Below are 14,476 nucleotides of genomic sequence, written 5' to 3' on the forward strand. Positions count from 1 at the left end.
TCAAAGAACATAAGTAGTTGAATGAAAATATACTCAAAGTGACAAAAACAAAAACACTTATTGTGGAGAATTGAATTATAATATATTTGATTATATTTATCTGCATTAATGTTATCAACATGTTACAGCTTGATAAAGTGAGCTGATGTTAATTACTTAGTTTGCTACTGCATATTTTCATCTATAATCATAACTCGTTTTTTGTTGATTATATTTTAATAAATAGTCCTTAATCTGCAATGCTCCTGAAGTTATCAAATAGGTTTGTTAATATAAAGTGTAATTAAATATAATAATAATAATGAATATGTGATTGATATGGTACATACCTTCTTTCTTAATGGTTTTTGATGTCACTATTACTATTTTACTGGAATATATTTAAGTGGATTAATCCTTATAATGTTAATAATTTTATGTCTGTATTTTTTTTTTACAAATAACCTACATTTGGTTATATCGTATACATGTCATTTTCCTTTTTACGTAAAAAAAACGGGATAAAGTGATTATGTATCTCACACATTGCAATGGCTTTTAAAATTGAGGGAGAAAGAAAAAGCATTGTGTAGATATAGAAAATAGAAACAGCAAAATGGTACAAATCATGTTTTTAATGGGACGTCTCAGCAGCTTTATGTTAACAGCAATATTTTACAAGTGCTACTGAAACACAAAGGACTCTTTGTATGACTCTATGACTCCAAATACATTTAATGTGTTTGTCCAAAAAGCATTAAGAGCACTTTCACAATGATATTTTACACCAAGTCCAAACTGCTAGCACCAGGAAGAAGAATAAATAATGAAAGGACAGAAAGACAGCACATCTGGAGCTCAGATGACATTTAGGATTAAAAAATATTAACAACATGTCGGAAAAACAAACGGCTACTCTGAGAACAATTAGACCAACAGTGAGGAGCGTTTTCATTCGGCTGAAGGAGACTTTTCTGGACTGAAGGGGGGAGGCTTTAGTGTTCAAAAAAGCATTGAATCAAATACATAAGTTAACAATTAGAAACAGCGGATTGGATGGACAGTAGGTTAGAAATGATTAAAATAGAAACCAAACTGTACATGTAGATGTCTAATGCTAATGTAATGTACACAACACTGAGGCCTTCAGTCCGTGGTTATTTTCCACCAGTGACCACGGATAATGATAATAATAATAATAATAATAATAATAATAATAATGATAATAATAATAATAATAATAATAATGATGGTTATGTTTCATGTTGCTTTGACTCAAACCAACAGTAATAAAATAGTATTATGTTGTACCACATCTGAAATATCCCCTGCAAACACACCTTTTCCTCCCCTTTGTTTGTCAAAAACATGACACTTTAGATATTTAGCTGTATGATGTAGCTGAGAGCCACAAACTGGAAGTAAAACAGTATTTAGAGGCAGACTAACACATTCTTGGTTTGAGTCTAAACATGATATTTGATGACAGAAGGAAAAATACACCATACTGATTCTTTAAAACCGGAGCCCCAAGTTTTTCCTAATTTAATCTTTAAAATCCAATGGATTGAAGATCATAAAGCCCGTTGGAAAACACGAGACGTTTTGGAGGATACATAAATAAATGAATAACAATGTTGAGTTTCTTAATGTAAGAAATGCCACTGATTCAGGTTCCTAAACTAAAGTTAATTCAGACTTTCTGATTACTTAGCTTTAGAAATACTACAACATCAAGCTTTAAGTATCTACTCTGCTACCGATTAGAGCTGATGGATAAATATCTCAATTTGAAATGTTTTACTGGTCCAAGTGAAGACATACAAGAGAAAAATGAGGGGACCCAGGATTGAACCCTGTGGGACGCCACATGTGTAGTGAATGAAAAGGTCACATTTATTGTGACACAAAATTCTAAAGATTTTAAGAATTTTAGTCAAAAGTCTTTTACTAAACACACATTTCAGAACCAAGAGTCTATCTAACAGCAGGCCGGCTTTGTGTAAGTCCTATAAGAAAGATAAAACTGACCTAAAATACTGTTCTTCTAATAATTACACTCTTTTTTTCTGTAAATGGTTGTTTAGAAGTAGTTATTTTACAAGGCACAGCTCTCAGTACGTCTGCTAATAAACCTGAGACTGCATTATATTGTAGGTTAACTAACAGACAGCTTTGTGTAGACTGGTCTTTATTATTTATTTAAGTTTATATATAAAGTTTATCTTCCTCAGTGTTTTTAAGTTGATCTTGAAGATGATTTAATAAAACCCAGAATACTATCTCTTTACCCCCCACCCTTACTTTTTCTCCTCCCAGCTAAGGAACACGCACATCAAAAAAAAGTTGAGGTATGAACAGATACATGTGGCTCAAAAACCGAGGTTTGTGACTTTAACACCCTTAGTTAATGTGTCACCTTTACGAGTTAAAGCCTGAAAAAAACTCTCTTATTGTTCTGAAGACTCAAGATTTCCCACAGGACCTGAAAGCAGCAGCTTCAGATTTAACATTTTCTTCCCTCAGTGTCTTTAACAGAAATGTTAAATGGACTGTACTTATATCGCGCTTTATCCGGTCTTCACAACCCATCAAAGCGCTTTACAAACTACAAGTCATTCATTCATCAACTTTTTGCTAACATTCACACACATTCACACACAGTCGCCTGTAACTGATAAATCGTCAGTGGAGGGAAGAAGATGAGGCCTCTGATTGGTGGACGGCCAGGCCAGGGGGCTGCTGTGCGGAGCTCGGACCCGACCCCCCGGGGTTGATGCCGCCGAGGGTCATGGGAGCCGGAGGACGTGGGTTGAGACGAGGAGGAAGAGGGTTGGACGGGCGGATTAGAGGAGGAGGCTGCTGCAGTGTCGGTCGAGGCTGCAGGAATCGAGCCTGTTGTTGGAGGGGCGGGGGCTGGCGGTGCAGGGAGGGTGTGGCGGGGAGGGAGGGTCTCAGGAGGGGCGGAGGCTGGTGGAGGGAGGAAGAGGAGGAGGAGGAGGAGGTGGACGTCACTGGTATCTGAGCTGAGGAGGAAGAGGAGGCAGCAAGAGACGCACCTGAGGAGGTCACCTGACCCTGAAGAGAAAAGAGGGCGGGGTTATAATTACCTCGTTGTGAGTCTGCGTCACACAAATAAATACTTTAAAAAATATCTGCTTGTTTTAACCCCTCCAAACGTACTCTCTCATTGCCCAAAGAGGTGTGTGTAGTTTTGCCTCAGTTAAAACAATGTTTTTGATTTCAAAGAGGGATCTTGCTTGCAGGGTTTCTGGTTGATTTGTCCAGTAATTTGCTCATGCATGATTTCACGGCCAGAAAACAAAATAAAAACATGAGCATGGTGAAATGCATGATGGGAATTAAGAGACTTTTTTGATGGTTATTATCAACATCACAGGAAAATGAAAAAAGGAATTAGATGTAATGTTGACTGCAGTAATAATCTCTCCAGAGGTTCGTTTTCATAAATATGAAGTGAAACCTGGAGGTAAAGATGGATTGTGGTGCATGCACGTATATCGTTTAAAACCTCCTCTCACTTCTTCATCTTCCTCGTCTGTGCTCTTCCCTGACGGGGTGGTGGGGCTTGTCTTCCCCTCCTCTCCAGAGGTGGCGCTGTCTCCGTTGGGAGCTTGCGTTCCCTGCTCGGCCTCCCACTCCTGTAGCACCTCGTCCAGGTTGAACCTCCGCCGGTAGTTCACAAAGAAGTTCTTCACCTGGCCCACCGTCTTGTTACCGATGACGTCAGCGATGGCCTGGAAGTCTTTCCCGTATTTCCTCACACCTGAAGAACAGATGGGTTGTAGGTTGTAATGCACTTTTCAAGCTCCTTTTAAAACCTTTTCTAACAGTAACCTGGGAAAAAACTCACCTTGAACAGCCAGTAGCTGCTCATCTGTGGTCCAGCGGGCGTTTATTTTCTGGTTACCCTGGAAAAACAACCACTGACAGTTATCCACTGTGCAGGGGAAGCTTGGGACAGCTTGGTCATGCACAACCACAGAGGAATAACAGATTTCATTCATATATATATTTTTTTATCAATAGAGAAACCAATGTGTTTAAAGTTTGGTAGTGTCAATCTACCTCAGCCAGTTTGCAGTCTTCAATCCCAGTCTCCAACATGTGTTTCAGGCCGCTGTTCATCTGTTTCGCGTTCTGCACCTGGAAAACCAGACAGAAACAATCAGCAGAGCTTCAACACAACTCACACATTTGACTCTCACTGCTTCTCTGCTTTGACGTGTAGCTTTAAGTCCCTTTAAATATAATTTGAATGCCTTTTATTAAACTTTCTTCTCTTTAACCTGTTTTACAGTGTATTGATACCTGCAGGTAAAACCAGTAGGGGGCAGTATACAATAACATACAGGCACTGCACAGGACGACTCTGGGAGGGACATGCCTGGGGTCTTTCCCCTGTGCTCCAACATATTGAGCTAACAGGTTCACTGCTTGAGTTTTATTTAAAGAATCAAGCAGCAGACATGTTTCCTGTGATGATCTCTGACTGTCTGGTGAGTAACTCTGTCAACACAACTGTCTTAACACTATTGCTCCTCATGGGCAGCAGCAGGCTACTGATAACCATTTTCAGATGTTTATGGGGTTCTTTTTTAGTTTTTGTCTTTAGTGAAGTTATTTTAAGTTCCTCTCAGGAGATGAGACAGAGCTTTTTAAACTCCTTATCTTAAGCAACCTGGGCCAAAGTGTATTAATATGCTTTCAGAAAGATAAAGACAACAAGTACAATCCCACGTTGACTGGGAAAACTGTATCTGCGGATAAGTCAACAAACATAATCTCAAAAACAGCCTATTGTCAAAGTAAGCCGCACTGGATCTAAGCTGGTTAAAAATATATTAATTTGTCCCAGATCCCTGAGTAGGAGCAGGAGTATTGGGCGCCTCCTACCTGTCTCTTTAGGGACACCAGCTCCATGTCCAGCTGTCGGAGGAGGGTGTTTGCGGCGGAGGCGCTGCAGGACACGGCCACCACGTCATCCTGGGTCAGGTACATGCCTTTTGGGGGGCGGCAGCGAGAGCGTTGGTGGTGTCGGTGCTGCAGGGTCTGATGCTCCCGCCGACCCAACGCCACCTTAGAGCCCGGCACCACCGGCTCCACCTGGTTCTGCAGGGGGAACACAGCGCTGCTCAATTAAACTGCACAGACACAATGTTGTAAAAGATTATCAGTTACAAATAATAACCTAAATATTCGGTGGTTAAAAATAACAGAGTAGGTAATCTTATCCTTCCCGTTTGGTTACTAAAGGACTATTTTAGGGTACTTTTCCTAGATTAAGGAAATATACGAGGAATGTTTTAAAGTCCCATCATACTTTCCAGAGATTTTAACGAGAAGTTCTTGTAATTAGTTTGCCAGGTGTGTTTTGTCATGGCAACAGCAGCTCAGGTGTGTCCACGTACCTCTTTCTTGGTTTCCTTGTTGGGGTCGTAGTCGCTGTCGTTGGCTTCGATGGGAGCGGCCTCCTCCATCTCCTCATCACTACGGTTACAACAACAAGTACACAAGAAGACAGGAAACACAAGATATGACAAACAAATACTAAAACTACAGTTTGAATAAAAACCATCGTCTAAAAAAAAATCTGTTTGATCATAAATTAAATGTTCATGAAATCACCGAATTGTGTCAATGGCAAGAATTTCACCTTTATACAAATAGACCTGGAGCATCAAAACGTAATTTTATAACATTTGAATAAAAAAATCAGCACTGACAGCGGGGCGTACCTGTCGTCCTGGTTGCTCCTGTTGGCCAGTTTCGAGCCTGCCGGTCCATCAGACTGGTTCTGGAGCGAGTCTTCTTCCAGGAGTAGTAATACTTCACCAGACTGGAGATGGATTTATCCGGTAACTGAAGGAAACATGATCAAATGTATCACTCATCAAATCTCCGCTAATGTGAAATCTAAGGAGGTTTTTCTCTTCAGATCAGTTTGAGTCTACTTTAAGCTCAAAAGTAAACACAGGTAATATTTGACTGGAATTTCTCCCATTTGTTGGGGACATTGAAATCTTCTGCAACACATTTTTGGAAACTCTGGTAACAACTCTGCACTTCAGAAAAAGTGCTTACCATCTGCTGGATGCGATGGAAGCTCTTCCCGTGGAAGCTGAAGGCCTGCTCGAACAGAACCTTGTCCTCCACCGTCCACTCGTCTGGAAACGGGGTGAAGTTGGGCAGGTCGGCCAGAGACTTCTCTATGTTGTGTTTGTGCCAGAAGAGCATCCCGAGTGCCTGAACACACAATGAATACACATTAATACACCCGAACGTCTCTGCAAACCATCACAGCTGTACAAATCTAGCCCAATATAACAGTTCTTATTAAACGTCAGAGAGATTATCAATGATGTATGTTCAGAGCGGCTTCACAGAGAGCTTCAGGATCAAATGAATTGCTCTTTAACAGGGAGACGATGGCTGAATGTGAATTAAAAGAACCATTAAACTCATAACTCATAGTAAATTTAAATGTAGTTTATCGTTTCACCATTGGTTGATATTTCATAACACTTTGCAATAATTAAATATTATTGTGTTTCAGTACGATTGTATTATAATATATTGAGTGGTATCATTAGGGGGAAATATCATTTTAAGATTGCCTTTCTTCAATATATTTTTTTAATTTAGCTCCAAATTTCTTAATTAAAAGACAAACTCCACAATACTGTTCATATCTCAACTATTTAACTCACACAGGATAGTTAAAAATGAGGCTTTAGTGTGTGGGCTCTCACCTGCTCCACGTTGTATCCATGTTTCTCTTTAGCTAAAGCGATGTATTCATCCACTGCAGAGGAAAACACACACCGTTAGAGTCTGATCGGAGGACCTGATAGAGGACTGTAAAACACAGAAAAGTTGACTTACATTTGGAGTCAACGATGGTGTGATATGGAGACCAAACCAGCATCCCGCCGCTGTCTTTATCCGTGTACTTAGTAGAACCTGTACAAACAACATCACACTCATTTCAACCTTTAATGGGTCAAAACTCTAACTGTAAGTTCTGTTTACTCATCACCACTCTTCTAGTGAACACCTTGTAAAATATATTTTTCAGCTTTGGATCGAGCAGTCCAAATGTTTGAAAACAACAACGTGTTGCATTGTGGGAAATGTAGTATCCATGGTTTTTGACTGGGGTTTTTGGACAGGGGTTTGAACTATACTGAATGTCTAAATATATTGCTGTATAATATCGCTCCTGCTACAAATGTGGACCAACTTTAATAATATAATACGTTTTTATTAGAAATAATATAGTAAATAAATATTGACTATGCTTTAAGCAAGTTATACAAACAAATACACCTCATGTGTAGAACATTGACAGGCTTATTTTGACACTGTTAACCAACCCAAACATTACACTGTTGCATGTAAAATGTCACAATTGTTAAACATGAAGAGATTCTTCTTATTATTTCTAACACTCGTATATCAATGTTGGTATTTACATTAAAAATGTTCAATATCTGTGTTGACTCCTAAAGAAGTTTAATTCAAAACAAATATATAGGAGGAAAATACTTTATTATAATGGGAGTCAGTTCTGAAATGCAAATCTTGGACCATATACAGTTTTATTGTTTATTATTATTGTTTGTGTTATATTCTACCCGATGCACTTTCCTCTCACTCTGCCACACATTATATTAAGTATATCTGGTGGGAAAATAAGGAACACCAATGTAAACAAACCAGCTCCATCAAGCATCAATGATCACAAATGTTGTCACAAGTTGTCAGTGAGAAGTTGCGGTATAGCCTCGGTACAGTTTAATAACACTGATTTAATGAACAAACAGCTGATTTTAAGTGTTTTTAACCGCTTTGAAACGCACCAACACACGCATGAAGCTGTGTCTATTTGTGTGTATGTGTGTGCGTGTAGTTAAAGGCTGTGTTCGAGGCTACCACCGTCCGTCACTCAGGTTGAAAACAGTAAAAAAAACTCACCGGGCTCAAACTCGGGAATGTTGGCCTGATAATCGGCTCCAACCCGCATCCCCACATCTGGAGAAACAAAAATCCTCATTTAAATATTTTTATTTTTATTTTTATGTGCAAAACGCGCACATATTACGGAGCGACAAGAGGGTGTTCGAGGCTCTACTCACCGTGTTCGTCGTCGCTGCCACTTTCGTCAGAAAAATGTCCATTTGAAGCGTTGGACGGACTCTTGGTGCCGTTTGATCGACCTTTCCCTAAATACTCCGAGCCTTTATCCATCATTCCCGGCATTTTAACGATCAAATTGACCGTTTTAGAGCCTCTGTGTCTGGGTATAAAATGTCAGCAGGACCTGGACGTTTTTCTGCTGCAGTTCCCTCGGCGGCCGCAGCTTCGTCTTTGTCGCTGTCGAGGCATCTTCTCGCTTTCACCGCCTTACATAAAGTCATTTCATGCCTTTTAGAACTCACGGGTGACAAAAAAAGTCTCGTCTAAATGTTAAATAACTTAAATGTGTAAACTGGTTTGTTTAACGACGTTTTGGTCCCGTTAAAAGTGGTGGCTGTGTGGGGTCTTACCACCGCAGCGGAAGGCTTTTTACGCACCGTCAAGCAGCAGTGTGACCCCAGCTGCTGCGGTGTCTGACAGCAGATCCTTCCGCCATCACAAACTAATGAACTGAAATAAAAATTAAAACCAAGTTCCAATTTAAAACTTAAATTTAACAGTTAGAAAGTTTCAATCAAAATAAGTCAAATCTAAAGCGAGTCTGAAATATGTGGAAATCATACATTTTACACATGTATTTAACTCTACACAGCACCATTTCAAAGGTTCTACATGTCTGATTTTTTTTCAAATTTAAGATGCTGACATTATAACATTGTGTGGAGTAAAACTGGTTGAATGTTGATAATTCAGCGTGTTTTATTTGTTTGTTTTTCTGCTTGTTTATCAGTCGATGTCCCTGCATTGACGCTTAACGTCCAACAGGGGGCGACGCCGTTCAACTATCAGCAGCAAAAAACCTTCAATTGGATTTAACACTAAACTCGTGCAGACACTTATACTGCCAGGGAACAGATTTCAAACTATTTTTCATTTCAAATCTCTTTTCACAGGATTTTAAATATAAGGGGGTGAATATAAAGACCCGTTCAACATTACCAAACTACTTCTGGTGTGCAGGTAGTTGATGAATAATAACAAAAGATATAAAATAGTTTCAAAAACGTAGAAACAAATTACACAAAAATAAAAGAAAATGTTAAATTTATTGTCTGCAAAGTTTTTTTTAAACATTCATTTGAATATTACATTTGAAATATTCTATATTTAATCTCAGTATTTAGTGGAGTAGAATAATAATTTGAATTATTGACTTTGTTAAGTGCAAAAAGGATAGCGTCTGTTGCAGCGACAAGTGGAGAGTTAAAGGTAACTCCGTGTTGGCACTAGGTCTTTGTTTTATCACTTGGTTCATCCCGGTGTGTCGGCCAGAACACCACTTAAGTCCAAAGGTCCCGTGTCCAGAAATCTGGAGCTGTGATGATGTTTCACTTTATTTTATTACTTCTCTTTACCTGTGTGTGTGTGTGTGTGTGTGTGTGTGTGTGTGTGTGTGTGTGTGTGTGTGTGTGTGTGTGTGTGTGTGTGTGTGTGTGTGTGTGTGTGTGTGTGTGTGTGTGTGTGTATTCTTCCTTCATTTACGCACACTAATACAACACAGCATGCCGACAACTTTTCTGCAACTACTTCTGATGACTACCATCTGACATAGTGTTACGTTACACAACACACCAGAGTTAGCCCCCCCTCACTGTGACACCATATCATCTCTATATGATAACCGAAAATATGGAATTCTAACATCACTTTGGAGCCTTTTCTACTGACAATAATGGTCAATATCTATCAGCTTTTACCGGTCATCTTTGAGCTGTTGTCCATCCTAAATGAACAAAGCATGTGCAACATATAAATACCCTTAGAGAAGTTGTTTAACAGAGCCAAAGGACGGTTATTTTTTAATTAATCAATAAAGAAAAGAGTGGTCAAAGTACCTAAACAACTTGCCACCGATTTGTGTTACTGATGCCGGCGCCTCTCATGTGCTTGGAGATAGTGCCTACACCTGATTTAAAATGTTGAACCTTTGGAGGCCAACTTAATTTACAAATGGATGGGTAAATGACCTTCAAATCTACAGGCCCAATGACAGCTAAACAATCATTCAGACGAAGGTAACTAATGTTATGCTAACTGAGTGCTAACAACACATCTTGATCCCTCTGCAGTGGTTTGTGTTATTGTAGTTCAGCAACTCTTTTTGAGTCTAAACGGTCTGTAGTTCGCTGCCAACCAAACCGACCTGCTTCTCTTGATGATGTTGACTAACTGTTCTCTTTCTTCTTAAAGTTTCCATAGCGTAAATAAAGGAACCTCAACCCCATGGCCTTTTTCCGGTTTGTTTTTTCAGTGGTTGTGATTACAAATGAGACAGACAACCACAAACAGTGCTTTCCAACCATGTTTAATAATGCTAAATATAAAGGGTTAACAGTTTTTTGACTGCCACATTGTTTTTTCAGTGGTATGCCCTGGTATGCTTCAAAGATGGCCGCCTTCCTGTGAATAGGGAATGGGACGTCATCAACAGCAAGTCCTCCCTCTTTGGAGGACATTAGCAACTGCAACATATTGACTCTAATCGAGCCGAGTAGTCCTAACTTTTTCACTTCACACACATTTTAAACATGGTCAGTAGGCACTTTGGTGTCACTCCATGATAGGAAAACAAAAACATGTTTCCTAGTCAATATTCAAATATGTTTTTAGAAATGTGGGTGGCATAACCCTTTCATAATTTGACTATGATGTATGCACTTGTATTTTCTTCTATCTTTCTCCCTCCCTTTATCTACCTGTCTCCCTCCCTTTATCTACCTGTCTCTCCCTCCCTCTCCCTCCCTGTCTCTCTCTTCCCTCTTCACTCCCTCACTGTGGCTCGTGCTGCAACCATCTGCCAATAACAAGCCTGCCGAGACAGAGAGAGAGAGAGAGCGCGTGAGTGAGAGAGCAAGCCACCTACTCCACAGCGCGCGGGGCTCGTGCAGCATCTCAGAGATGTGAAGCGGCGGGAAGCAGCATGGCGGGAGGACGGCGGGGTCTCGTGGCCCCTCAGAACACGTTCCTGGAGAACATCGTCCGCCGGTCCAACGGTAAGGTTCCGGTTCTGTCCGTTTCCATTTGTTCAAACGGTGATAACGTGATTGTTGTGTGGAATGTCTCGTGGTGGTGTGCGGTTGGTTCATCATCAGACTGCTCATCTCTGATTGGCTCTTCACAGTCCCGAATGTTGCATGTGTCCAGGTAGTTACCTTCACCGTAAGCTAACATCATTAAGCTGTAGTTACCGTCACTTAATGTAAAGGTGTTTGTCTTTATTACAGCTGCTCAGAATGTACCGTCATATAAAATGTACATCACCCGTTTTCATTTCCACATCTCATGTACATTTTTATGTTTTTAAGAGTAACAGAGATACCTTATTTGTGTATGTAAACCGAAATACTGAATATGCAAAAACTAGCACATGCATACCTTAATTCTTAGAAGTGATATTACAACAGTTAAGAATAATTGGCTACCCTTTAATCTGTTTTCATATATGACATCGAGGTTTACATTCAAACAAATACATAAACAGTTCTTCCCTATATTCTGCTTCATATCCCAAATTCTACTGTCATATTTTAAAGCCATTTTTATTTCAAATTTATATTTCGGTTCACATATTAACCCTAATTTCTAGAAAGCTACACGGGGGATTCAGTAACAATTAAATTAAGAGTTGCATGATTTTATGAAGTGATTAATAGCTAAATATCAATAGAGTTATCGATATGTAATTGAAGCCTGTTACGTTAGTACAGGCTATAAAAACGTATAAGTGTACACTCTCTCCTGTCATTATAAACATGAACCTGTTCGTTCAGCAGCAGGAAATAGATGATGGGAACTCTACTCCTCAAATAGGTCACGGAGTACTGCTGGATCCAACATGTTTTAGTATTCAAATTAAATTGATACTCGTATAGCTGCAACAATGATATTTAAAACTAACTTTGCTCTATTTCAGGCTCCTTATCTTCAGCTTCAGTTCTGTTCTCACTGTTTCATCTGTGTCTGCTCCGTTAACCACTTATCTTTTCAACTTTTCAGTTTGGACATTATCACATAGACAGACAGGTACAGACCAGAGTTTCCACATACTGTCGTGTAGATGTATCCATCCCCTTCCGCTGACCTGTGATGTATATATACACATATATATTACATATATACAGTATATATTTATTATATACAAAGTATACACCGTAAATATATACTGTATAACACACACGCACACACACACACACACACACACACACACACACACACACACACACACACACACACACACACACACACACACACACACTAGTTTATGCTCCGTTTTAAATGTATAACCCAGACTGTGCACTTTTAAACCTCTTGCCCTTTGTGTGATTCATACGTTCACATCCATTTTATTTCTCTTCCTGACTGTTTAGTCTCTTGAATGTTAAACCTCTAACTCTAACCCTTTTTCCTGGCTTATGACCAAATGTATTTCCTTAAATGTGCCTGACTTTAGGGCTGTAAGCATACAAGGAAAACATGTGAAGGTTGATAAAAATATAACGTGCACTCAAATGTTCCTTGTTTCTCTCTCACAAGATATTACTTCTGATTAATTTACAGATATCAAAGTGATCAGTTCTGCCTTATTGCTGACTTCAGTAATCCAGAATTGAGTGTTAAACAAAAAAAAACAACTTCTTTCCCCAATTAGACCCCAAATGAAATTATAACAACAGTGCAGTTTTCTGCAGACCTTCTTTCAACTAACAAAAAAAAGGGTATTTTGCAACCTGTTTGTCGCACAGGTAGACATCTGAACACGGCGATTACCAAAAATAATTTATCGTGCAGCAAATTTCTTATTTTTTGTGAGGAACCCGGCTAATATGAAAATAATAAACAGCCAGAAGCTCCAACTACGTGTTAATAAAGTATAACATTCTTAAAGGTGGAACTTATTACAGAGAACGCGATTGCAATAGATCAGGGGTGTCCAAACTACGGCCATTTAGAATCGGCCCTCTACAAAATGTTAAAAGTATAATGCAATACGGCCCACAAATTAAACTTCTGCTTGTCTTATATTGTACTTCTCAAATATATATGTTCAAATATATTAATGAGCCCAATTTTCAAATAAATTCAGTCATTTGAAATGTAAAACATTTTCTAACAAATCTTAGTTGATAAAAAAATCCCAATAACTTATTTCTATAACCAGCTTGAAATTGAACCTTCATATTTACTCTTATCTGAGGCTTCTGTTTTAAGGAATGAGCTGCCAACAAATAAATGAAACCCTAAAGAGAGACGGGATGTCGGCTGTTTTTTTCTGAAAGCGTTTTCAAGTATCGTGCATTATTCAGCTACATTTGATTTGTTTTGCTAACTTATAACTTAACTTATGAGGCAGTATTCACCTCTATAAGGGGCCCAGCTCTCTGTATATTTTACTGTATGTGGCCCTCGGTGAAAAAAGTTTGGACACCCCTGTAATAGATAATAGAGGTGAACCCAATACTGCCACCTCAGTAGACCCTATTACACTGATGGTTTTATTTACAAATATCCAACGTGTGAGATTGGTATTCATCTTCACCGTGAAAGCCCATTGACTCCGCATTAGGCCACAGAGTTAAAGTTAAGCGACTCTGCTCTAAGGCCGTGTTTAGATCTGACATCAGCACAATAAATCGCAGCCTCATCAGTGGCCTCAATGACACGGTCGGCAGGGTAGCAGACCTACGACAATTAAAAAAAGGGCAAGAGCACATTAGGTGATGTTTAAACTGCATACAGTGCTGCAGGAAGGAGTCCTAAAACACGGAAATGATCGAGCATTTCTTCACTTCCTGTTTCCTAGTCTTAATGTCAATGGGTTCTTTGAATAGGATTATTTTCAGATCCAAAAAAATAGGGTTGGTGGTCGGTCCTTAAATACTCTACAAGTGAATCTTTAACATTAGGGCGGTCGCTAAAATATACTGCAGATGTTCTTGGGAATGTTTTAATATATAGCTTTATGTTAGCATCTTAGTGTTCATTTGTAAAGCTCAAGAAGTATCGATCCACATTTTGTAAAGGGTTTGGTCCCAGAAGCATTAAAACAAAGTATTGGAAATGATGAGGAATCGAAAAAAGAGTAGAAGAAAACTCATAAACAGTAAATATAATATCTCAAAATTACAAATAAAACTGAAAGGTAGTTACATGTAAAATAAATTCATATTGACAGTGACAGTTTTTGCAATAATCAGAAATGCAGTGAAATGCATGCGTCCGGGCAGATGTACAGAAATACGTCCACCTTGCAGCACTCTATTCAATGCTAACCTGACCT

At 39.1% G+C, this 14,476-nt stretch overlaps 2 protein-coding genes across 3 annotated transcripts in view; one reads left to right on the top strand and one right to left on the bottom strand.

Annotated features, from left to right (window-relative positions):
• Window positions 1-599: 599 nt before the first annotated feature.
• On the bottom strand, window positions 600-8,362 carry rcor3 (REST corepressor 3). The gene is given in 13 exon segments (XM_063882877.1): window positions 600-3,057; window positions 3,522-3,766; window positions 3,854-3,911; window positions 4,069-4,146; window positions 4,897-5,112; window positions 5,412-5,490; window positions 5,739-5,772; window positions 5,775-5,862; window positions 6,085-6,246; window positions 6,753-6,805; window positions 6,886-6,963; window positions 7,978-8,034; window positions 8,139-8,362. Coding segments are annotated over 13 exon segments (1,665 nt in total). The 5' UTR covers window positions 8,263-8,362; the 3' UTR covers window positions 600-2,664.
• A 2,644-nt stretch (window positions 8,363-11,006) lies between these two features.
• The window catches only part of kcnh1b (potassium voltage-gated channel, subfamily H (eag-related), member 1b), a 48,458-nt gene continuing 44,988 nt past the window's right edge, over window positions 11,007-14,476 (top strand). Inside the window, exons 1-2 of one of the 2 annotated variants that reach the window (XM_063882844.1) lie at window positions 11,116-11,192; window positions 12,196-12,222. In XM_063882844.1, coding sequence (XP_063738914.1) covers window positions 11,120-11,192; window positions 12,196-12,222 — 100 coding nt within the window. In that variant the 5' untranslated portion in view covers window positions 11,116-11,119. Of the gene's footprint in view, window positions 11,193-12,195; window positions 12,223-14,476 lie in introns of both variants that reach the window. The other variant, XM_063882845.1, reaches the window with a different exon arrangement.

This window comes from Eleginops maclovinus, chromosome 5 (genome assembly GCF_036324505.1).
Source record: "Eleginops maclovinus isolate JMC-PN-2008 ecotype Puerto Natales chromosome 5, JC_Emac_rtc_rv5, whole genome shotgun sequence".
Lineage (NCBI taxonomy): Eukaryota > Metazoa > Chordata > Actinopteri > Perciformes > Eleginopidae > Eleginops > Eleginops maclovinus.